At 45.7% G+C, this 26,144-nt stretch overlaps 1 protein-coding gene across 2 annotated transcripts in view; it reads right to left on the reverse strand.

Moving 5' to 3' along the window:
- DHX40 (DEAH-box helicase 40) overlaps positions 1-25,849 on the reverse strand; it is a 35,964-nt gene extending 10,115 nt beyond the window's left edge. The window contains exons 1-11 of one of the 2 annotated variants that reach the window (XM_087925213.1): positions 25,752-25,799; positions 24,013-24,113; positions 23,525-23,704; positions 22,651-22,796; positions 20,726-20,845; positions 18,253-18,483; positions 11,507-11,573; positions 8,647-8,778; positions 5,763-5,862; positions 4,209-4,295; positions 2,760-2,942 (exon numbers count right to left, since the gene is read on the reverse strand). In XM_087925213.1, coding sequence (XP_087781339.1) covers positions 2,760-2,942; positions 4,209-4,295; positions 5,763-5,862; positions 8,647-8,778; positions 11,507-11,573; positions 18,253-18,483; positions 20,726-20,845; positions 22,651-22,796; positions 23,525-23,690 — 1,232 coding nt within the window. In that variant the 5' untranslated portion in view covers positions 23,691-23,704; positions 24,013-24,113; positions 25,752-25,799. Of the gene's footprint in view, positions 1-2,759; positions 2,943-4,208; positions 4,296-5,762; positions 5,863-8,646; positions 8,779-11,506; positions 11,574-18,252; positions 18,484-20,725; positions 20,846-22,650; positions 22,797-23,524; positions 23,705-24,012; positions 24,114-25,751 lie in introns of both variants that reach the window. The other variant, XM_087925210.1, reaches the window with a different exon arrangement.
- Positions 25,850-26,144: the final 295 nt, after the last annotated feature.

The raw sequence follows: 26,144 nt of genomic DNA on the forward strand, positions 1-26,144 counted from the left end.
CAGGAACTGTGACCTAAAAGGGACTGACGTTTTTTTTAAATCCAGAGCAACATTTGGAAGAGATTCAGGCAGATCAATCCCTAATTTTGGTAGGACGAGGAAGAGGAGGAGGAAGACAGCTGTGGGGGCTCTTGTTGCTCTCTGAGCTTGGTGGCTTTCTTGCAAATGTTTCTTTACCAAACTAGGTAACATCATCAGTACTAGAAGGGTGGGGGAGAAAGAGAGAGAGAGAGGAAGAGAAGAGGAAGGAGAGGAGAGAGAGGAGGAGGAGGACTGGATGTTTGGTTGCTTTTTGTAGATGTTTCATTACCAAACTGAGTAACAACTTCAGTACTAGGGGGGAGAGAGAGAGAGGAGAGAGGAGGAGGAGGAGGAGGAGGAAGAGAAGGAGGATGGCACCAGATGCTTGGTTGCCTTCTTGCAGATGCTTCATTACCAAACTAGAGTAACATCATCAGTACTAGGAGAGAGAGGAGGGAGGGAGAGAGAGAGAGAAAGAAGGAGGAGGAGGAGGAGGAAGAGAAGGAGGAAGAAGAGGAAGAGGAGGAGGAAGAGGAGGACGACTGCGGGATGTTTGGTTGCTTTCTTGCAGATGTTTCATTACCAAACTGAGTAACAACTTCAGTACTAGGGGGGAGAGAGAGAGAGAGAGAGAGAGAGAAGGAGGAGGAGGAGAAAGAGAAGGAGGAAGAAGAGGAAGAGGAGGAGGAAGAGAAGGAGGATGGCGACTGCAAGATGCTTGGTTGCCTTCTTGCAGATGCTTCATTACCAAACTAGGTAACATCATCAGTACTAGGAGAGAGAGGGAGGGAGGGAGAGAGAGAGAGAAAGAAGGAGGAGGAGGAGGAGGAAGAGAAGGAGGAAGAAGAGGAAGAGGAGGAGGAAGAGGAGGAGGAGACACACTGCGGGATGTTTGGTTGCTTTCTTGCAGATGTTTCATTACCAAACTGAGTAACAACTTCAGTACTAGGGGGGAGAGAGAGAGAGAGAGAGAGAGAGAAGGAGGAGGAGGAGAAAGAGAAGGAGGAAGAAGAGGAAGAGGAGAGGAGGAAGAGGAGGAGGATGGCGACTGCAAGATGCTTGGTTGCTTTCCGCAGATGCTTCATTACCAAACTAGGTAACATCATCAGTACTAGGAGAGGGAGGGAGGGAGAGAGAGAGAGAAAGAAGGAGGAGGAGGAGGAGGAAGAGAAGGAGGAAGAAGAGGAAGAGGAGGAGGAAGAGGAGGAGGACGACTGTGGGACGCTTGGTTGCTTTCTTGCAGATGTTTCATTACCAAACTGAGTAACAACTTCAGTACTAGGGGGAGAGAGAGGGGGGAGGAGGAGGAGGAGGAGGAAGAAGAGGAAGAGGAGGAGGAAGAGGAGGAGGACGGCGACTGCAAGATGCTTGGTTGCTTTCTCGCAGATGCTTCATTACCAAACTAGGTAACATCATCAGTACTAGGAGAGGGAGGGAGGGAGAGAGAGAAAGAAGGAGGAGGAGGAGGAGGAAGAGAAGGAGGAAGAAGAGGAAGAGGAGGAGGAAGAGGAGGAGGACGACTGTGGGACGCTTGGTTGCTTTCTTGCAGATGTTTCATTACCAAACTGAGTAACAACTTCAGTACTAGGGGGGAGAGAGAGAGGGGGGAGGAGGAGGAGGAGGAGGAAGAGAAGGAGGAAGAAGAGGAAGAGGAGGAGGAAGAGGAGGAGGATGGCGACTGCAAGATGCTTGGTTGCTTTCTCGCAGATGCTTCATTACCAAACTAGGTAACATCATCAGTACTAGGAGAGAGAGGGAGGGAGGAGAGAGAGAGAGAAAGGAGGAGGAGGAGGAGGAGGAAGAGAAGGAGGAAGAAGATGAAGAGGAGGAGGAAGAGGAGGAGGACGACTGTGGGACACTTGGTTGCTTTCTTGCAGATGTTTCATTACTAAACAAGGTAACATCATCAGTACTAGGAGAGGGGGGGAGTGAGAGAGAGAGAGAAGGAGAAGGGGAAGGAAGAGAAGGATGAAGAAGAGGAGGAGGACGACTGCGGGATGGTTGGTTGCTTTCTTGTAGATGTTTCATTACCAAACTAGATAACATCATCAGTACTACAAGAGAGGGGAGGAGGGGGAGGAGGAGGAAGAAGAAGAGACGCAGCACAATAAGAGTCATCAAATTCTGTTATTACAGCCATATTCAGCAAAATGAGTTTTAGTGTTCCATTGGAGTTGATTTCCTGGTCTGGCCTGCCTGGTGGAGCTGGCAAAACCAACGTGGAAATGAATAAAAGCACAATCTGATTCATGGAGGCCGTGCAAAATGTCTGCCGCTTATGGCCTCTGAAGCATTCCCCCTGGTCATGTGATCAAAATTCAGGCGCTTGGTAACTGGCTCCTATTTATGACGGTCGCAGTGTCCCCTGGGGGCAGGTGATCCCCTTTTGCGGGACCTTCTGACAAGCCAAGCCAATGGGGAAGCTCAGATTCACTCTACAACCGTGTTACTAACAGCTGCAGCCATCCGCTTAACAACAGTGGCAAGAAAGGTCACACGTTGGGAAAAAAACTCACTTAACAGCCATCTCACTTAGCAATTTGGGGCTCAGTTGTGATTGTAAGTCGAGGACTCCCTGTATCACCTTTTCCCCTTCTCTTTCCCAAACAACAGTCTTGCAGGGCAGGCTGGGCAGAGAAAGAACAATAGATCCAGAGGCGGAGAACCAATAGGAACGTATATATGTGACTCTGGCGCTAGCTCAGCCTTTGGAGGACAAGATCCATGCCAGGGATTACCTGATGACATTGTGGATGGCCAGGCACTTCAAAGTCAGCATCACGGATGTCAAACTGGTCCGTTTGATCTCTGGAACCATGTGATCTGGCATGCACTCTTCCCAGAATTCCCTGTTATACACCCGGAAGCATTTCCCAGAGGCCGTTCGACCGGCTCTGCCTGCGCGTTGCACCGCCTCACTCCTAAGAAAGGAACACATGGGAAACAGAAAAAAAACTCCGCTATTTATTAGCCCAAATTCTGACCTCTCGCGCGGCTCTTTGGTCTTAAGGCGCAAGGCAACTTTCCCACAGTGTAATGGGGTAGTCGTCGGAGGTCCCAAAGGTGCTTTTTTTTCAAGAAGCAACTGGACTTTCTTGTTTTTCCTTGAAGACGTTTCGCTTCTCATCCGAGAAGCTTCCTCAGCTCTGACTGAATGGTGGGGAATGGGAGGATTGATACTCCTTGCAGACAGCTGGTCATTTGCATCCTTTTAGAATCATTGAGGCCACTTGGAGTCCCAATGGTGCCTTTTGTCAAGAGGCAACTGGACTTTCTTGGTTTTTACTTTTGAAGACGTTTCGCTTCTCATCCGAGAAGCTTCCTCAGCTCTGACTGAATGGTGCGGAATGGGAAGATTGATACTCCTCGCAGACAGCTGGTCATTTGCATTCTTTTAGAGAGTCATTGCGGCCGCTTGGAGGTTTACCTGTGTCCTCAGGCTCACTTGAGTGGTGCAAATGGATGTCTATCTCCATTTTAAATCCAACTGCATTTAAAATACAGAGGCCACTCTTTTGAAGACAGCAACGTCCACATTTTGGATAGAGTGGACCTCTGGTTTGAAAGAGGGGTTAAAGAGGCCATCTGTGTCAAAACTGAACAGCCGTCTCTCAACAGAGAGCGAGGGATACGACATCATCTATCTCCAGTCTACAACATAGTCCTTTCAACAGTTCCAACTGCTGTACCACTCAGGTGACCTTGAGGACACAAACAAACCTCAGCCACCCTCTAAAAGGATGCAAATGACCAGCTGTCTGCAAGGAGTATAAATCCTTCCATCCCCCACCATCCAATCAGAGCTGAAGAAGCTTCTTAGATGAGCAGCGAAATGTCTTCAAAGAAAAACCAAGGAAGTCCAGTTGCCTCCTGGAAAAGCACCTGTGGGACTCCAAGTTGCCTTAACGACTCTAAAAAGGATGCAAATGACCAGCTGTCTGCAAGGAGTATAAATCCTTCCATCCCCCACCATCCAGTCAGAGCTGAAGAAGCTTCTTTGGATGAGAAGTGAAACGTCTTCAAAGAAAAACCAGAAAGTCCAGTTGCCTCTTGAAAAAGGCACATCTGGGACAACCATGACCTGGATGACTGAGAATCTCCATAGACTGAAGCTCCAGTCTGTATTGTTGTCGTAAGTTGAGGACTACCCAGATGCAAAGCAAAACCTAGATTTTTGTCAGACTTACTTTGAAATTGGCACCACCTCCAGCACATCCAAGCCAACCCTTGGGTTGTGGTTTAACTGCTTCACAAACCCACTGTCGACCACATACCTGGGGGGTGGGGTGGGGTGAAGAAGACAGAAATGCAAGTCTTACCAAAACTGAAGGCAAACCTAAATTCACAGGATAAGATGAAACATCTTAAATAGGAAAAGCATCAGAAAAGAAATTGAAAATAACATTTGATTAAAGACAACAGCTTCTCTGTTTAGATAGAAGTCAGACTGATGGACCTGTCTGAAAAGCTAGAGAGGGTGAGTTCTAGTTCTGCCTTAGGCATCAAAGCCAACTGAGTGACTTTGGGCCAACCACTAAGAGTTGGGGAGTTCTGGTTCTGCCTTAGACATCAAAGCCGACCGGGTGACTTTGGGCCAACCACTAAGAGTTGGGGAGTTCTAGTTCTGCCTTAGACATCAAAGCCAACCGGGTGACTTTGGGCCAACCACTAAGAGTTGGGGAGTTCTAGTTCTGCCTTAGACATCAAAGCCAACTGGGTGACTTTGGGCCAACCACTAAGAGTTGGGGAGTTCTAGTTCTGCCTTAGACATCAAAGCCAACCGGGTGCCTTTGGGCCAACCACTAAGAGATGGGAGTTCTAGTTCTGCCTTAGGCCAACTGCATGACTTTGGGCCAACCACTAAGAGTTTGGGAGTTCTAGTTCTGCCTTAGACATCAAAGCCAACCGGGTGACTTTGGGCCAACCACTAAGAGTTGGGGAGTTCTAGTTCTGCCTTAGACATCAAAGCCAACCGGGTGACTTTGGGCCAACCACTAAGAGTTGGGGAGTTCTAGTTCTGCCTTAGACATCAAAGCCAACCGGGTGACTTTGGGCCAACCACTAAGAGTTGGGGAGTTCTAGTTCTGCCTTAGACATCAAAGCCAACCGGGTGACTTTGGGCCAACCACTAAGAGTTGGGGAGTTCTAGTTCTGCCTTAGACATCAAAGCCAACCGGGTGCCTTTGGGCCAACCACTAAGAGATGGGGAGTTCTAGTTCTGCCTTAGGCCAACTGCATGACTTTGGGCCAATCACGAAGAGATGGGGAGTTCTAGTTCTGCCTTAGGCATCAAAGCCAACTGCGTGACTTTGGGATAGTCACCAGGAGATGGAGAGTTCTAATCCCACATTAGCCATGAAAGTCAGCTGCGTGACTTTGGGCCAATAACTTTCTGAGCTTGGGTTATTTATAGAAATAATAAGGGTGGGATGCAAATAAATATAAAAATAAATAACTTCCAGACATTATTAAAAACTATAAAAGCCATGTCACCCTCAGTCTAGAGTTTCCAATTTATCACCCAGGACTACCAACACGATTGCAGGCCCCTCCCTTGGCCTCTGCAAGGCTCAATACCTCCATATGACCTGTCCTATGACCGTCACGTATGACCGTATGACCATCACGACTTATGATCAAAAATGCCAGGCTCAATAACAGCCGTAACCCAAGGACTACCTGGATTAAACCCCCTCCAGAGTTCAGCCACAAGGCCAGATCCACAAACCCAGAAATCTTACTTGATCCCATCAATGGTCAAAGATGTTGCTGCAATATTTGTGCACACGACACATTTCCTGATCCCTGGCGGAGGTGGAACGAATATCTGTCTTTGCTGATCTAAGCAACAAAAAAAAAAAACAAAAAACAGGTCAGAAAGATCAGAGGGAAGAAAATAACACCAATTTCTGGATTGCTTTTCCCCAAGATTAAAAGAGAAACCTGGTTAAATTAGATTTCATCAGAGACCAGCGGCCCACCAGGCTACAGAGCAAGGAGTCTCTGACCTCGACTACAACTGCTATCACTCCCAACCAAGACATTTGAAGATATTGGGAACTGTAGCCAAGCATACCAGATTTCTCTTTTCATAGAATTATAAGACTGGAAGGGCCCTTGGAGGTCTTCTAGTCCAACCCCCTGGCCCAAAGCAGGTGACCTTATACAATTTCATTTAAATCAGGGGTCGCCAAACTCGGCAACTTTAAGACTTGTGGACTTCAACTCCCAGAATTCCTCAGCTAGCGCTAGTTGAGGAATTCTGGGAGTTGAAGTCCACAAGTCTTAAAGTTGCTGAGTTTGGCGACCTCTGATTTATACAGTGATCCGATCTTTTCTTGGAAACCTTCCACTGATGGAGTATTTACAACTCTGGGGGCCAAATGAGATTTGAAAAAAGGCTAAGGAAAAATGTTGATGTCATGACATTTTACAAAACGTTGCAAAATGCAGTAGAAGTAAGGACTCAACTCTGTGAAAATCCGGATGTATGCAATAGAAGAAGTTTAAGGAAAAAAAGGACTGAGGGGTGACTTCTGTGGCGCAGTGGTTAGAGTGCAGTACTGCAGGCTACTTCTGCTGTCTGCCGGCTGCCTACAATTTGGCAGTTCAAATCCCACCAGGCTCAAGGTGGACTCAGCCTTCCATCCTTCCGAGGTGGGTAAAATGAGGACCCAGATTGTTGTGGGGCAAGAGGCTGACTCTGTAAACCGCTTAGAGAGGGCTGTAAAAGCACTGTAAAGCGGTATATATAAGTTTACGTGCTATTGCTATCCCAATATCTCAGAGGTTGCCACAAAGAAGAGGGAAACAATCTATTCTCCAAAGACCCTGAGGGCAGGACAAGAAGCCATGGATGGAAACTCATCAAGGAGAGAAGCAACCTAGAACTAAGGAGAAATTTCATGATAATTTGAACAATTAATCAGTGGAACAACTTCCCTCCAGAAGTTGTGAATGTTCCAACACAGGAAGATTTTAAGAAGAGATTGGACAGCCGTTTGTCTGAAATGCTATAGAGCCATGATGGCGAACCTATGGCACGCGTGCCACAGGTGGCATGCAGAGCCATTTGTGCCGACACGCCAGCTGCAGGCAAACTTACCTTACTGCACATGTGCGTGCCTCACAACTGTTTTGGGGCCAGTTTGAGACCTTTTTCGGCCTCCCAAAGGCTTGGGGAAGGCTTCTGCAGGCTTCTACAAGCTTTGTAGGCCGAAATCTAGCCCCGTTTTTCACTTCCGTTTTTTTGGGAAAAACAGGAAGTGACAATCACCGGCTGAAAATCGGCTGTGAGGTGCAGTGCAGGTAAGGGGGCGGCGGGGTGGGTGGGTGGATTGAGCATGCATGCGTAGGGGATGTGGGGGCACGCGCATTGCCTTCTAGGTGCTGGCATGCAAGTGCAAGTGTGCAAGCACACACACAATTTTTGGCACAGGAGCCCCAAAAGGTTAGCCCCCACTGCTATAGAGTCTCCTGCCCTGAGTAGGGTGGGGATGGACTAGAACAGTGGTTGCCAACCAGTGGGCCTGGGACCACTGGTGGTCCGCAAGAAAATTTGGGTGGTCCGCAGAGAAATGTCACCCACAAAGCACACCACAAAGCAATTAATCCAGGCTGTGTGAGAACTGCGCCACCCACATGGCTTGTGGGAACACAAGGCTTGCATCACTTGCATTGTGAACAACAGGAGGTAGTGAGGGGAGGGGGGGAAGGGCGGGGTGGGCGAACTTTCCCCACACGCCCCACATGCCTGGCTTGGCCACCGGGCTGTTTCTTTCCGCTTCTTTCTCCTTCTGCTTTTGGCTTCACACAAGGAAAGCAGCAAAAGTCTTTCTTTCTCTCCCCCAAACTCTGCCTGAAACGAGTCTTTGGGACCCTGCAAGGCCTCCTGCTCCAAGTGGCTGCGCCCTTCTGGTGGAGTTTGGGGGAGAGAAAGAAAGACTTCTGCTGCTTCTGCTGCTTTCCTTGCATGAAGCCAAAAGTCTCTCTCTCTCTCCACACCACCCAAGGACAGAGCTGGAGATCCTGCGATCTTGGTATCCTGTGATCCCAGAATGATTGATTGGTAGGCAAACGGGGTGGGACATTTTTCTGCAGACTTTTTTGGGGATTTTCCTAGAGTCTCCGGTCAATGGGATTTAAAATTATGCATTTGGTGATCCCTGAAGTCCAAAAGGTTGGCGACCCCTGGACTAGAAGACCTCCAAAGCCAGGGGTGGGGCTACTGGGGGTTCGCAGGGGTTCAGGAGAGCCCTTAGCTAAGACTCTGTGCAGTTCAGAGAAGTCCCAAATCCCATTCCCCACCCACCCCACCCCTCCCAAGAGTCCCCACACGGCCCGATTTGGATGTGAGGTAAGTGCAGGGCGCGGGCGGAGGCTCGGGGAGAGCGAAAAGCAGGCCTCCCAGAAGTTTGGGAAGGCCGGCAATGGGCCCGTTTCTGGCTTCCAGAGAGCCTCCGGCACCCGGGGAGGGCAAAAACGCCTCCTCCACCGTGGTGCAGGAGGCCAACTAGGCCACGCCCACCGTGGCCACGCCCACCCAGCAACCGGCCAGAGAACCCCTTGCTAAAGTGTTTGAAGCCCACCCCCATCCAAATCCCCTTCCAAATCGGTTATGCTCACCTGTTGGCATGCAGCCATACAACGGCAAGATAAGCAAGCCGTCCACGGCGCCATCTCTTACGTCAAAGCGGTAGTCTATCATTTCGGCTTTCCGGAAGAGAAGCTCGCAAGCTCTTTCAATCTCCGACTGTCCTAGTGTGGAACCACAAACTATTGTTCTTAAGAACTGAGGGAAAGGCTAATGGTAGTCTCTGACTTACAGCCATTCGTGCAGCGATCGTTCGAAGTTACAACGGCGCTGAGGGGAAAAAAAAGGACTCGCGACTGGTCCTCACACTTACAACCGTTGCATCATCGCCCCGGTCACATCAACCAAAATTGGATGTTGGGCAACTTCGGCATGTATTTATGACGGTTGGAGCACTGTCCCAAGATCATGTGATCCCCATTTAAATCATGAGCCAGAACTTTCAGAGCTTAAAGATTTATTAGGTGTAAACATGCTGGTGCTACCTGGGTGTAGCCAACTCTGAGACATATCATTCATTGCATCCTTGACCCTGGTTTTCTCCCACCCCCTGGGTGTATCCTAATTCATATTCTCCAATGGGACACATCCATAGCCAAGAGTCATCAATCATGTTCTCCAGTTAGAATTTTGCCTGCCAGAAACTTCGGTCTCCTAGAAATAATCTATGAAAACATTTAAGGAATGCACTACCCCGCCCTCCCTTTCTGCTGGCAACTCTTAAAAGACCAGAGAAATATTGTATGAATTGACACCCCATTTGGGATCTTCCCAGTCTACTTCCAACAAGGAAAGTTAATGGAGGAAGCCCGAGTCATTTAATGGCCAGGTGAGTCACCGAACTGCAGCGATTCGCTTAATGGCCACGATAAAAAGGTTGTAAAATTGGTCATGATTCACTAAATAACCTTCTTTGCTAGCAATGGAAATTCTTATCCCAGTTGTGGTCCTGAGTCAAGGACTACCTGTATTCCAAGGGAAGAGCCATCAAGCTTAAAAACAAGATGAAATATGAAATAGGGGATTGGAGGCTAAAACATATGAAGAACGGTTGCAGGAATTGGGTATGTCTAGTTCAGAGGTCTCCAAACTTGACAGCTTTAAGACTTGTGGACTTCAACTCCCAGAATTCCTCCTCCAGTCATACTAGCTCAGGAATTCTGGGAGTTGGTAGTCCACAAGTCTTAAAGCTGTCAAGTTTGAAGACCCTTGTTATAAGGCATACTATTGTTTATTCTTAGGCAGGGATGGGCAGCTACGGCAAATTTACAACCTGTGGACTTCAACTCCCAGAATTCCTGAACTAACCACGCTGGCTCAGGAATTCTGGGAGTTGAAGTCCACAGGTTTTTAAGTCGCTATAGTTGCCTCGCTCTCCCTAACGGTGCTCTCCCCAACCTGAACCCAGGCCGTGGCTCAATTTCCGTGGCCGTGTGACTCATGCTTGGCTTACTGATATTTTTTGTAAAATCATCCACAACTGTCCCGGTTTGCTCAAACTTCAGTGAGTCCCTAGATCGGTATTTCTGGGAATTCTGGGAGTTGAAGTCCGCAAAGTTCAAGAGGCCAAGATGGAGAAACCCTGCCCTAAGTGTCAGCAAAGGATATCCTTTACTGCCCTCTAGTGGTCAGTCCATAATTTTACAGCCTTTATATGGCAGTCCTAGATTTCAGTTGCTAAATTGTGTTTGAATCTTCACTGTCCTCCACTATCTCTCAGAGTTTGCCCAAATTCATGTTCGTTGGGTCCATGATACTACCTAACCATCTCATCCTCTGCTAATGGGAATTCTGGGAGTTGAAGTCCGCACGTCTTAAAGTTGTCAAGTTTGGGGACCCCTGGTCTAGTCTAGTGAAAAGAAGGACCAGGGGAGACATGATAGCCGCCTTCCAACATCTCAGGGGCTGCCCCAAAGAACAGGGTGTCAAGCTATTCTCCAAAGCACTCCAAGGCAGAAGAACAAGCAATGGATTTAAACTAATCAAGGAGAGAAGCAACTCAGAATTAAGGAGAAACTTTCTGAGAGTTAGGACAAAGCTGCAAAGCTGGAAATAGTGGGGAACTCTGGTTTAAGTCGAGGATTACCTGTATACCAGGGTTGTCAAACTGAAGGCCCACGGCCCACATCCAGACCACAAGCTCCTTAAATCTGGTCGGAAATATCAAGGGACTCTGCTGGCAAAAACAGGCCATGGGGGGTACACTGCCCCCCCTCCCCGATTTTGGCCGGATCAGTGCTGCTGGAGGCCAGGGGGCCAAAAAATGTGCAGGGGGCCAGTGGTGGGATTCAATTTTTTTTATTCCTGGTTCTGTGGACGTGGTTTAGTGGGTGTGGCTTGGCGGCCATGGCAGGGGAAAGTTACTGCAAAATCTCCATTCCCATCCCACCCCACTAACCTGCTTTCCAGCTCCGTTCTCCTGTGCAGGGCAACCAAAGGAGACCCAGCTGATCTGCCTCAAAGGGAGGCAAAGAAGAGATGCGGGCGGGGGCCAGTCGGAGGTGGAATTGGCCGGTTCTCCAAACTACTCAAAATTTCTGTTACTGGTTCTCCAGAATTGGTCAGAACCTGCTGAATACCACCTCTGGCAGGGACCTTGGGGTGCCTCTCAGCAACCTCTTTTTGGCCTCCCCAGCCTCCAGCAGCACTCTCCCAGCCAAAATCGGGCCGCATGGAGGCGCCACAAAGCCTCCGCACGGCCCATTTCGAGCTTGAGCCTATGACAAACGCCCACTCTGGCCACACCCACACCCAGCCATGACCACGCCCCTCCGAGGTCAAACACAACTCTGATGCGGCCCTCAATGAAATTTTGGCATCCCTGCTATATACGAAGGAGTTAGTGATTCTCCACAGGGTAAAAATCCAACTTGGAAGCAAGGAAACACTTACCTGTCAGAAAAACCAGGATGTCTCCAGCCGAGCCGTTCAAATGGACATCCAGGGTCACTTTGACAGTCTGAAACAAACAATGCCAAGAGTTTGTAGGAGGAACCCATGTGCAATATATATTTTTTTTTCATACCGTGCTAACTACTACAGGTAGTCCTCGAATTACCACTGCAACTAAAATGATTGAAAATTGAAATTCCCAAAATTTTTGTTGCCAAGCAAGGCAGTTGTGAGGTGAGTTTTGCCCCATTTTACGAGCTTCCTTGCCACCTTGAGTGAACCATGGCCGTTGTGTAGTTAGTAACGTGGTTGTTGAATGAATCTGGCCTCCCCATTGACTTTGCTTGTCAGAAGGTCATAAAAAGTGATCACATGACCCCGGGACACTACCAATGTCATCAGTAGGAGTCAGTTGTCAAGGGTCTGAAGTTTGATCATGTGACCATGGGGAATGCTGCAACAGTCGTATGTATAAAAAACAGTCATAATTCGGGTTTTTTTTCAGTGCCGTTGTAACTTTTAGCGGTCAATAAATTACTGTGTCAGCTTTAAATGGGAGGAAAATGGGAGGGTGGAATTTCTTGGAGTATATCTAGTTAGACATAACAACATTCTTTTTCTGATTCAAGGTCAGGTTGTTTTGCACGTAAGTGAGAGGAAGTCTCAAGTTGGGATGGATGGTGATTGGGGCCATGTGACGTGATGATGGGTGCAGGGGATGGATTTTGTAGTTTTGACTTATTGTAAGGAAGCCCTGAACTTTCAGATTCGGGATTCCCCAGTTGTGCCAGTTACTATCCAAATAACAAGGAAGCTTTGAGAAGATGTCTGTCCCAGAGTTATTGGGCAAAATGGAGGGTTGCTGGAACGCTGACAGAATGGTTGTAAGTCAAGGACTACCTGTATTGTAAGGTTCCATTAACCGAATCTTGCAAATCTAGAAGTATAAATTTCCTCCCATCTCTTTTACAGTTTAAGAACTTTAGGAGGGTTTCTGAGTTACTTTTCTCCACTCATGAGAAAAATCCCTTCTCCAGCCTTTTGACTTTTATTTTCCTCCCCTCTTCATGCAGCTGTGGGCTCCCCTTCCTCTTATCTGATGGTTCTCTAGGCCAGCGGTCCCCAACCTTCCCAGATTAGCAGCCCAGCCCGCTGCTGGGGGGGAGGGAAGGCATGTGAGCGTCAGGCAAAAGCGTGCAGGCACAGCTCCAGTTGTGCAAGTGGCACATGTACGCGCTCACTCTGTTTCACCCGATTGGAGTTTTGTACGTGAACGGGAGAGGGCGCTTGCACTCGTGTGAAGTTCCACTTGCGCAAGCAGCAAGCACTCACGCTCGTGCACGAATCTCCCCTCATGTGAGTGGAGGACACTTGCATTTGCTCACAAAGCTCCACTCGCACAAGTGTGAGCACCTTCCACTCACACACGTGGAGCTCCACATTTGTGACTTTGTCCATCCCTCGTGCAAGGGGAGCTTCATGCGTGCGTGTTTGCCCATTTCTCCTGCGGCCCGGTTTTGCGCGGCCTGGTAACAGGCTGCGGCCTGGAGGTGAGGGACTGCTGCTCTAGGCAGCATCTCTTTGCACCGTGATGGCGAACCTATGGCACACGTGCCAGAAATGGCACGCAGAGTCATCTCTGCTGGCACGCAAGCCGTTGCCCCAGCTAAGTTCTACTGCGGATGCACGCATGTGCCTCCCACTAGACAGCTGATTTTCTGGTATCTGGGAGACGGGGGAGCACAAGGGGGTCAAGCACGTATGCGCAGGGGGAGCATGGGGGGATTTGCATGTGCATTGCATTATGGGTGCAGGCTGGCGCTCATGCGTACATGCGCACACATTCGGCACGCGACAACAAAAAGGTGAGCCATCACTGTCTTCACCTATTCTATCCCGATCTCCCCAGATGAGGGGTGTCAAACTAAATTTTATTGAGGGCCGCATCAGGGCTATGGTTGACCTTGGGGAGGGGGGGTGCGTGGCCGAGTGGATGGGTGTGGCCCATGGGTGGGATTCTACTGTTTCTCACCTATTCGCTAGAACTGGTTGTTAAAATTCTAAGCAGTTCGGAGAACTGGTTGTTAGAAGAAATTACTGGCCTAATCCTGTAAGGAAGGCAGGAAGGAAACATTCTGGTGTTGCTTACAGAAACTGCCTCTCAGTTAACCCTTATTACATTCTTGACAGGAGTAGACTTCCTGTCTCTGGAACTTCTCTGGAGTTTTTCCCCTCCTTTACTGGTACTTTGCTTGTGTGGAGGGACAATTCAAAGTTACAATGGCACTGAAAAAAGTGACTTATGACCATTTTTCACACTTACGACTGTTTCAGCATCTCCACAGTCATGAGAGGCCAGGTGAGGAGAATGCGTGCCTCGATGTGAGTGATATTGAGTTGGTCACACCCAGCCAATAACATGACCAACAAGCTACGTCCACCCAGTCACATGACCGCCAAGCCACACCCACCACCCAAGCCATGCCCACAGAACCAGTTGTTAAAAATTTTGAATCCCACCCCTGGTGTGGCCAAATGGGTAGGTGTGGCCATCTTGGTGCCACTCCCCAAACATCTCTTTGCATTGGGCAGACCGGGCCAATGGGACGCAGGCCCAGCCCCTTACATTTTCCAGGATCGGCCTACGAGCCGGATTTGTGTTGTGGTTAGCCGGCAGCAGGTGCGGATGGCTGAGGAGAGCGAGGACTCAGATGAGGGGCCAGGACCATTAAGGAGTGGACTGCTGCCTTCAGAGATTGTGGGGGCTGGCAGCAGCGATGAGAAGATTCCCAAGGAGCCTGTGCCAAGTGCGCGTGAGCGCAGGGCTGCTCGCAGGAAAGAGCAGCTGTAGCAGCACAGGCGACTCAGGAGTAAGGCTGCAAGGTAATGGCCCCTCCTTCAAGAAGATAAAAGGCAGCTGTGAATCGGACGTTCTTTGCAGGAAGCAAAGACGTTTTGAAACTCGAGCCTCGTGGGCTTTGCAGTATCTGAAGTTGGTATTTGAAGACTCTTGTGTTGTGAAATATTTCTTATCTGTTGTTTTTGGCAGCCTTGCAAAAACTTGGCAAGGCTTTTTTTTTTTTTGACGGAGCTAATTAGTTGGAAGCAGCCTTTTATCCGTGAAGAAACAGGATTCATAGATGAAACATTAAAAGGTTGTGCTGCTGCCTTTGTCTTGTGTTTGCTCTCTTGGAACCAGGTTTGGGTCAGAACTATTTGGCCGCATCACGGGAAAGATTCGGGCTGCAGGCCTTGTGTTTGACCCCCCCCTCCCCGCTCAAGATCATTCACACACACTGTACAACAGATGAGATGATTTCCCTTCCAGAGACAAGGCTCAGAGGCCAAAGTAATGGGGGCTTTGGGGGTTTCCCTTCCATAAGGAAACACAGTGGTTTTAGGAAGCTTGGTTAATCCCCAGGACATTTGCCAAGTTTTATCCTGGCTTTGCTCCAGGGATTATAAAAGACTCTGCTTTATGGAACTTCATTCTCATAAATACAATATGAAGCATGCCTTACATTTTAACCCGTTGTGATTATTTTGGAAAACTGGCGGCCATTTCTTATTCTTTTCTACTTAATCTTTCAATAAAGCTTACTCAGTTGGAAACTAGAAAAAGGTTTGAAGGCTTTCCTGCAGCTTCTTTGTCATATCCATGTTCCAAACGATTTGTAGTTTTTCAGGGGATTAAAGGAAAGCTGCAGAAATAAACTAATCCTAATAATTGGGCACCGACCACAAGAATTCAGATTATACCTTCTTACTAAACTTAGATGCTGATAGCTTATCGGTTTCTGCAATGGAACTAAGAGAGGGATGTGGGTCAGAAAAACTCGAAATGTCAGCCACCACCATGGAGCTTGGTGCTCTCTGAGCTTGGTTGTTTGTTTCCAGACATTTTATTTTCTGTCTTGGTAACGTCATCAGTGCTAGTGAGTGTGGTGTGTTCTCCCTAATTACACACAGAGCTTGCTCTGCCAGTGTTGATGGGAGTGTGGTCTGCTTTTTCATCTCACAACACACGGAGAGAGTCAACCTCAGTTTTAGCTGAGAAACTTGCAAGCATCCTAAACCAAACTAAATCCTAAAACGCTTAGGAATTCCTGAAAGTTTGGCATTCAGACAAATCAGCCATCGAAGGACGCACACAGAGGCAAAACACATTTAGATACCCATCAAAAGAGACAGCACAATATAAGTCTAAGTGCTACTGCTATTATGCACCGAAGACAAATTCCTTGTGTGTTGTAACACTTGCAATTAAAGAGAAGGAGCAAACTGAATATTCTATGATATGGGAATCATTTTATCGATGGTTAGAGAATAAATATGAAAGTTATAAACAAAAGAAGACCGTGCAATATAGTGAAATATAGAAAACATGTTAATAAAAGTAAATAAACAAAGATGAGGATTGTTATAATAATTAGATATATTATGTACATCAGTAATAAGTTAAGAGTAGAGAATTAATACTAATGTAAATGATTGTGGCTGGAAACTTTAATTGTTATTGCACAAGATATTTGTACCCAGATGACACACTGTTTAAGGGATGATGGACTATATTAAAAATATTTTAAAAAATTCATTGTGTGTCCAATCACACTTGTCCAATGGTGAATTCTATTCTATTCTATTCTATTCTATTCTATTCTATTCTATTCTATTCTATTCTATTCTATTCAATTCTGTTCTACTCTACTCTACTCTACTCTACTCTATTCCCTTCTAGCACTGATGTTACTTAGTTGGATAACAAAATGCCTCCAAGCAAACAACCAAGCTTAGAGAGCACCAAGGACCCCATAACAATCCTCCTCCTCTTCTCCATTTCCTTCTAATACTGATGAAGTTACCTAGCTGGGTAACAAAATGTCTGCAAGCAAACAACCAAGCTTAGAGAGCACTATGGACCCCATAGTCCTCCTCCTGCTCCTGCTCCTCCTCACACCCCATTCCCTTCTAGCACTGACAATGTTACCTAGTTGGGTAATGTAACATCCACAAGCAAACCACCAGGCTTAGAGGCCACCAAGAACTCCTCAAATGAGATGGTGGTTTGAGCTTCTTCGGCAACAGACCGAAGTCTGCGATTGTGCGCAGTTTCGATCTGTGTTCGCCACTGGAGCGCCCCGAGCCGGCTGGTTTCGGGGCTAAGCCACACTGTAGAGGTGGTGAAGAGGGGGGAGACTGCCAGCAGGGTTGAGGAGAGCCGCATCTCTCCTCCTCAGCTGGCCATTACTCCCTTTCCCAAAGGCAGTTGCGGCTGTGGTCAGAAATGGCCACCACGAAGAAGAACTCGACCGGAAAAGAATGTGCAGGAGGAAGATAAGAAGAGAAAGTTTTGGTTGACCGGGTCAAACAGCAAAAGCATCAAATAAGGTACCCGGGAATTTGAATGATAAAGAACAACATTGTTCCCAAAGAAGACTTTGAAGCTGCAAATGAGAGAGGGAAGGGAAAGGATTTGGGTTTTTTTTCTTTTCTTCCCCATATTGACAACTAAGAGATTTAAGCAAGAAACCGGCAAAAATCCACTTTGACATTAACAGGTATTTAAAATAAAATGTCAAAGGGATAATAAAGATTTCTGGATTCTCAAAAACCTTTAAAAGAAGGAAAAACAAAACCAAAAGGGTGGGATCTGTAAAAATGGAGGAGACCACCTGGAAGTGAAAGGAATTAACAGTGAAACTTTAACAAGATAAGAGAACCCCAGGAAGAGAAAATGGAAAAAGAAGTAGGAAGAAACAGCTTTGGATTACTTGGTGATTTTTGGATTTTTGGCTATTGGATCTAAAGGACTAAAATTAATCGGGTGGTTGTTTAAAAGTTTTTAAAATGGTATCACTCTTGGAGGAACTGAGAATGGAACTTAAAAAAACAGAAAAAAGATGCCCAAGAAGGAAGAGGGTTCTTTCGGCTTCGTATTTCACTTTTTAGAAATGAAGATCCTGAACTATGAGAAACAACAAAAAATGCCTGTAGAACAAGAACGGCGGGACAAAGAAGAAGGCATGTTTAATGACCAAGTATTTCTATGTGGGGAAAAGAAAGGGAAGGAGGGGAAAGAGAGTGAAAAATTTAAGATCTGAAAAAAAAACCCAAAACAAGAATAGTTTGAAAAGTAATTACAACATTAGGAAGAAACAGAAGAGAGGACTACAGAAGAGAGAATCAGAATTAGAGAGAGAAGGGATCAAAAAGAGAAGAAGAGGGAGAAGAGGGAAAGGAAAAGAAATTATAAAGGACAGAATGAGGACATAGAGAAACAGGGAAAATGTACTGTTAGGAATTGATAGTCACCTAATAGTTGGGTTAGAAATATATCAACCAGGATAGACATTTAATACTGTCTCTTTAAGGGATTGCTAAAATTGTAATTAGGTGTGGTTCCTCAAACGGCCATAAGATGGAGCCAGAAACCTGGGTTGTGCTGTTCTGTTGTTGCTGTGAATTGCTTGTTAGTTCATTTAATTAGGGTGAAGATTTGTTTCTGACTCCTTGCCAAGTATTCTCTGCTACAGCATTGCACTTGGAAGCTATCGGCCTGGCAACTCTCCAAGCCAGATAAAGACTGTGGTTGTAAATCACTCTTGAAAGACTGTTTGCCGGGACTTTGCTGGATGTGAATGAGAGGAATTCACATTAGCCTAAATAAAAGGGGTTTTGTCGGGACGAGGACTCTGGTTCGTGATGTTGTGAAGCCTAGATCGGAAGAGAAAGTGACCAGCCAGTACCTCTGTGATGAAGGCAGAGCTGTTGGCATCTCTGGGGCCCAGGGCATCACAGAAGATCTCCTCCACCAGGTATTTTCTTCCTGGAATCTCCACCACTGAGCAATGGCCAAAGAAAGCGGAGAACTTCTCCACGTCCAAGGTGGCGGACATCACAACGACCTTCAAGGGTTCCTTCCGTTGGGTTTCTTTTTGCTGGTGGAAGAGCTGCTTCAAAAGGCCAAAGAGGATATCCTGAAAGAGAAGCGGTCTTTCTAAGGTCCACGTTTTGAACAACAGCCACTTTCACACGTGGACCACACAGCCAATCCTAAACTGATCTTTTCATTGGCAAAAATATTCCCAGCTATCCGGGAAATTCCAGCTAAGACTCCAGGTACTCTTCGACTTACGACTACAATTGATCTCAACATTTCTGTTGCTAAGCAAGACAGGTGTTGAGTCTTACCCCATTTTACAAACTTTCTTTGGCACGGTTATTAAGTGGATCGCTCTAATTGTTAAGTTAGTAGCACGGTTGTTAAGAGAATCTGACTTCCCCGTTGCCTTTCTGGTCAGAGGGTCACAAAAGAGGGTCACATGACCCCAGGACACTGCAATGGTCGTAAGTGTGAGTCAGTTGCCAAGGATCTGAATTTTAACCATACAACTACAGGGATGTGGCCACTGTCGTTAAGTGTGAAACTTTTTCAGTGCTAGCGTAAATCTGGTTACTAAATGAATGGTTGTACATCGAGGACTATCTAAAGCATTCTGTGACGGAGGAAAAAAACACTTCAAGGAAGAAGCTTCAAATCTAAGATTCGGGCTGGAATTTCAGCAGGCTCTCGAATCTTTTAAAGTCACTAGTCCACAAGAATTAGAGGCAGCCAGTAGGGGAATCTAATCTAAAAGGAAAGAAAGACTGGGAATATAGTACAGACAGTCCTTGGCTTATGACCGATTGCTGTTCAATATTATGACCAACCTACCTTGGGGCTACTTATAGATTCGAACGCTCTGGGGTCACATGACTGAACTTTGGGTGCTCAGTAAAATGGCTGCATTTATGCTCGTTTGCAGCCTCCCACAGTCATGTGACTGTATTTTAATGACAATTTTACTGAAAATTGCTACTTACTTTTTCAGCAAAACCGTGCCCATGGTGAACCACTGATTCGCTTAACGACCAATGCGTTTACTTAATGACCGCCTCAAACAAAAAACTATCAAAATTGGGCTGGTCACATGAACGACTTGTTTTGTAACTTTCATGGCTTGTGACCAGAGGTGGGATTCAGCAGGTTCTAACCAGTTCTGCAGAACCGGTAGAAGAAATTTTGAGTAGTTCAGAGAACCGGCAAATACCACCTCTGACTGGAGATTTTACAGTATCCTTTCCCTGCCACGCCCACCAAGGCACAGAACCGATAGTAAAAAATTTGAATCCCACCACTGCCTATGACCTTTACAGGTAGGATCCATTATGGTCGTAAGTCAAGGACTACCTGAACTGCACACTCCAGAACTGAAAAGACAGAATAGAATAGAATAGAATAGAACAGAACAGAACAGAACAATAGAACAGAACAGAACCTTTATTGGGAATAGAACAGAATAATAGAATAGAGTAAATAGAATAATAGAACAATAGAATAGAATAGAACAGAACCTTTATCGGTAACAGAATAGAACAGAATAATAGAGTAGAATAATAGAATAGAATAGAATCGTTACTGTCACTTTGAATGTACACTAATAGGTATATATTAAAAATGAAATTTCATTGCATACAACTCTCAATGGGTCACCACTTCCAATTTTACACTACATAAACATGACAAGATAAATAAATACAAAAATAATGAACACAATACAGAAGCCTGATGATGGCGGATGAGATTCTGTCGAAACGTTGCTACAACTTTAAAAGCACAACTATAATGACCTGGGAAAATACCCGAACAAAGCTGAATACCATATATGTAAGTACCTGCGAAAACTTAAGAAAACAAAAATATGTATATACCCACATATATTATATGACACAGAGAAACAACACAGTCTAGTTCGGATATATGCATGTTTATGGCGACAAAAACGAATCTTGTGAGTTTACCACAAGATGGCCCAGGGAACAAGGCTATAGAAATCATATATAAAATTATAGAACACAGAGAAATTCCCTTAGATTACAAATAAAAATAAAAATGGCACCTGTCGACATGGAAATTAAGCCCCAAAGTATTACTCTGACCTTGGCTGCATTCTGTTTTTTGTTTGCATTAAGCCCTAGGATCTGAGCTTACACTTTTCCTTCTCCCTCCCACGCCCTCTTCTTCTTATGCTGTGTCTTTCAAACCTAGGGAGTCCTTTATAAGTGCAGCGCAGAGCAAATTGCCAACATCACTTAAACTCTGAATAATTGGCTGGCTTGGTTCAGCTTCCGCCAAGCCAGAGAAATAAATCTTAATCAGCCTATTTTATTAGCACTGACCGTGCAGAGACTCCGTTCGTGAGCTTCGTCCAGAATAACGACGCTGTATTGGGTCAGATGCGGGTCTGCCAGGATCTGCCTTAACAAGCACCCATCCGTCAGATACTTGATCGCTGTTCCCTGTACCATTTAGAATCAATATTTAGTCAGGGATGTCCTTTGGATTATAGCGAAGAAAATTCTTTAAGCTGCTTGAAGGAAATCCTCCATTCAGAAAAAAACAATGACAAAAAATAATAATTAAAAAATAAAGGGAACGGTTTCTCCTGTCCAGTCATGAGACTTTCAAAAAGAGATTGGACTCCCATCTGTCAGAAATGGTGTAGGGTCTCCTGCTTGGGCAGGGGGGTTGGACTAGATGACCTACAAGATTCCTTCCAACTCTGATTATTTGTTACCTGACTCTAGGGGGCACTGCTAATCTTCATTTCTTGGCCAATGGAGCCGAAGACATTTCCATGGTCATGTGGCCAGCATGACTATACTGCCAAAGATGCACAGAACGCTGTTACTTTCCCACGGATGTGGTACCTATTTATCTACTCGCACTTGCATGCTTTCAAACTGCAAGGTCGGTAGGAGCTGAGGCAGGAATGGGAGCTCACCCCCATCCAACTGGGCTATCAGCCGACAAGCTCAGCGTCTTTAACGGTTGAGCCATCAGGCTCCCTTAAAAAATCATCATCATCATCATCATCATCGTATAATTTAATAATCAGGTCCTTGGAAAGAACTTATCAATAGATAAAAATGCCAAATCCAGTCTAAACGACCTGATTGTGCAACCAACCTTGTTAATAAGTCTAAACATCTGGCATACGGCACGACAAATAACAGAAAAGAGACATGGCGAGACAAAATATTACATAGTCAATACATTAAAAAAAAAAAACAGCAGGCAAAGCAGATAATAAGTAAACTTGACAATGGCTAAAATGCATAGAAAGCCAAAATTGAGAAGACAATTTAAACAAAATATACTTTTTATTAAATACTAAAAGGACCTTGTTTTAAATATCCACTTATTAGGCTTAAGGATTTCCCTCCCGCCTCTTTCCTCCTCATTCTTTTTCCTTGAGTGCTGCTGTATCATGTCTTTGACTGAAAATCTAAAAAAAACCAAACCACTATCGTGTCTCTGAAAATAAGACAGAAGTCTCTCCTGACACACACACAAACTCAGTAGGCAAATCCAATAAATAGTATAGAATAACAGAGTTGGAAGGGACCTTGGAGGTCTTCTAGTCCAACCCCCTGCTTAGTTAGGAAACCCTACACCACTTCAGACAAATGGTTATCCAATCTTTTCTTAAAAACTTCCAGTTGGAGCATTCACAACTTCTGGAGGCAAGTTGTCCCACTGATTAACTGTTGTAACTATCAGGAAATTTTTCCTTAGTTCTAAGTTGCTTCTCTCCTTGATTGGTTTCCACCAGTTGCTTCTTCACCAGTTTACCTCAGGTGTTTTGGAGAATAGCTTGACTCCCTCTTATTTGGGGCAGACCCTGAGCTATTGGAAGACTGCTATCATGTCACCCCCTGGTTCTTCTTTTCATTAGACTAGACATACCCAATTCCAGCAACCGTTCGTTGTATGTTTTAGCCTCCAGTCCCCTAATCATCTTTGTTGCTCTTCTCTGCACTCTTTCTAAAGTCTCAACCTCTTTTTTTACATAGTGGTGACCAAAACTGGATGCAGTATTCCAAGTGTGGCCTTACCAGGGCATTATAAAGTGGTATTAACACTTCCCATGATCCTGATTCTATCCCTCTGTTAATGTAGCCTAGAACTGTGTTAGTTTTTTTGGCAGCTGCTGCACACTACTGGCTCCTATTTAAGTGATTGTCCACAAGACTCCAAGATCCTAACTAACAGATCCTATAGAACAATGCATCTCAAGAATAAGCTGGATTCGAATACATACCTCCGAGATGCATTCCTCAAAGCGAACCTGGTATCCCACAAGGCCTCCCACTGGGCAGCCTAACTCCTCTGCCACTCTTTCCGCCACAGATATGGCAGCCATGCGCCGTGGCTGCGTCACAGCGATTGTGCCATGCCTGGCAAACCCTATAAAAAGCAAGTAAAAGACATTATCGAGTTTTGCAAAAGAAGAACAAAAAGACCAACCTTTGAAAAACGTGTGTTCTATATAAACCACTGTGCAGGTAACTCCTTGACTTACAACCATTCATTCAGTGACCATTTGAAGCTACAAGGGTACTGCAGAAATGAGTTATGACCATTTTTCACACTTACGACCTTTGAAGCATCCCCATGGTCACGTGATCCAAATTCAGGCGCTTGCCAACGGACTCATAGTTATGACGGTTTCAGTGTCCTGGGGTCACGAGATCCCCTTTTGCGACCTCGTGACAAGCAAAGTCAATGGGGAAACCAGGTTCACTTAATCCTGTTACTAACTTAATAACTGCAGTGAATCGCTTAATAGCTACAGTTGTTAAGAATGGCCATTAAACTGGGCAAAACTTACTTAAAGACTGTCTTGCTTAGCAAAGGAAATGTTGCACTCAATTGTGGCCGAAAATCGAGGACTTAAGTCTCTAGTCAATTAAAGCTGAATACTGAATTGTGCCAGATAAATGTCAACACGATTCAAGAGGGGTTGGAATTGGGGCTGTTTGTGGCAATGTAATGATTCTAAGCTGATGACACACTTAACTCTGGCACCCCAACTCTGCCTGCTTCTTCACCTGTAAATAAACCTTTTGTAGGATTATTGCTCACACCGGTGAACCTTGGAAGTGGGGTACGCTTGTGCGTGTACATGCGCTTACCTTCTTCAAATAAATATTTGGGAAGTTGGGTGGTTTTCCCGCTTCCCGTCTCACCCGTCACCACAACAAATTTGTTGCCTTGTATAGTCTCCACTAATTTCCTTCGGAATTTGCTGATGGGAAGCTGCACAGAGCTCAGTTTTTTTTCCTTTCCTCCCTTTGGCATTTTGGGTTGTGGCTCTGTGGGCACAAAACACAAGCAAAACAGATAAACCTGCGGTTAAGAGGTAAAGGAATCCCAACAGATCTTCTTTTGTTAAATGAATTAACGTTAAGTTGAAGTCCTTTGGAAATGATGAAACCTGCCTAAGATTCTCTATAGTGCAGGGTGATTGAGCTGGCTGGTCAGCATGTGTGTGTGTGTGCCAAAACAATACACACAATTTTGCAAACAAAAGCCCGGCTATATTTTTTTTTCCTATTTACTTGCAGACTTCCAATCACACTGCACTTTTTTTTCCAATCACACACTCCACAAGTGCACTCACTTTTTGCAGCATTTAAACTCCTTACAAACCCTAGGGCTAGTTTTCCTTTTCCCTCTCCATTCTTTTTTTTTCTTTCATGCCATGACTTTCGAGTTGTCCAGCTGCAGGTAAAGACAGAACCGTAACAGTAACAATAACAGAGTTGGAAGGAAACTTGGGGGTCATTCGGACCAGGGATCTCCAACCTTGGCAACTTTAAGACTTGTGGACTTCAACTCCCAGAATTCCTCACTTCCTTTTGGGAGTTGAAGTCCAACAAGTCTTAGTTGCCAAGGTTGGAGACCCCTGATCTAATTCAACACTCTACTCAAGTAGGGGACACCTATTATCTTTGATAAATGGCTGTCCAGTCTCTCTTTAAAAGCCTTCAGTGATGGGGCACCCACAACTTCCACTGGTTAATTGTTCTGTCAGGAAATCTATCCTTAGTTGTAGGTTGCTTTTCTCCTTCATTAGTTCCCATCCAATGTTTCTTGTCCTGCCCGCTGGTGCTTTGGAAAAGAAGTTCGCCTCCCTCTTCCTTCCTCCCTCTTCAAATATTCAAACACTGTTATAATATCTCACTTAGTCCTTCTTTTCACAAGACACACCCAGTTCCTGCGATCCTTCTTGGTATGTTTTAGTTTCTAGGCCCCTAATCATTTTTGTTACTCTTCTCTGAAACTCTTTCCAAAGTCTCAACGCCTTTTTTGAGATCTTGAGAATAGAATTCTTTATTGGCCAAGCGTAATTGGACACACAAGGAATTTGTCTTTGGTGCATATGCTCTCAGTGTACATAAAAGAAAAGATACAAGAAGTCAAGAGTCAAGAATCATAAGGTACAATACTTAATAATAGTCATAGGGTACAATAAGGCATCCAATCATTGAGGCCACCTTGTCTTTATTTTATATATATATATATATCTATGGAGATTCTCAGTCATGTTGTCGCAAAAGTGCTTTTTCAGGAGGCAACTGGACTTCCTTGTTTTTTCTTTGAAGACATTTCGCTGCTCACCCAAGAAGCTTCTTCAGCTCAGACTGGAGGGTGGGGAATGGAAGGATTTCTATTCCATTTATATTTATATTCTAATCCCCACCCTCCCCTCAGAGCTGAAGAAGCATCTTGGATGAGAAGTAAAACATCTTCAAAGAAAAATAAGAAAGTCCAGTTGCCTCTTGGAAAAAAAAAAAAAAGCACCTTTTGAGCCCTTTTTTCCCCCATCGTTATGCAGCATTTGCTAAATTTGGCGCCCTCCATCAGTATTATTGATCGCAGGAGGCATTTTCAGACGATGCGATCCGTTGCGGTCCAGCCATAACGCTTAACCTCATCTCAAACCAAAGCCAAGGGGAGTCATTTCGGAAATGCATGCAGTCAGAAACAGGTCGGTCATATTGCAACCATTTCTGGTTTGCAACAACAACAAAAAGGAAGAAAAGTACTTTTAGCGGAGAGCTTGCAACTCCCCAGGTTGGGGATGCTACATTGGGGGAAAAAGTGAGGCAGGGACACACATTTAACCTGGCGATTTTAAGGGGGGGTGGGCGGAAACTAACAATTGCAAGACTATGGTGAGGCATGCTGGGAGTTGTAGTTCCACCACAGCATCACAACAACAAGCCAAGGAACTACGAGGCTTAAGCAGAGCACCAACTTCCTCCCCATCCCCAGCCGACGTCCTGCCCATGTGCTGTAACTACACTTCCCATCCTCCACGGCCAGCCACGCCTTCCCACTGGAAACAGTCCTTACCTTTGGCAAGCGAGCCCTTCCACAAGGAGCAGCAGCCACGTGACTCCTGAAGATCACGTGAGTTTAGAACACACACACACACACACACACACACACACACAAACGTGTCACGACTTTAGTGGTACAAGCCCCACCTACCTGTCCAGCCCCGCCCCCTTTTTGATCAGCTGTAGCACCCGACGAGAAACTGATTGATTGATTGATTGATTGGGGAGGAAAGGGAGGGAGGGAGGGAGGGATTGATTATCTGGTATCAATCTAGTCCGGGATTTAGCAATTGTATTGATTACGTGAACGAACGTTGGAAAGGACTATAGGATATAGCACTAGGGTCTTCAAACTTGACAGCTTTAAGACTTGTGGACTTCAACTCCCAGAATTCCTCCTCCAGTC

The sequence above is a fragment of the Pseudonaja textilis genome, chromosome 1 (assembly GCF_049901715.1).
Source record: "Pseudonaja textilis isolate UNSWEBS1 chromosome 1, rPseTex1.2, whole genome shotgun sequence".
Classification (NCBI taxonomy): domain Eukaryota; kingdom Metazoa; phylum Chordata; class Lepidosauria; order Squamata; family Elapidae; genus Pseudonaja; species Pseudonaja textilis.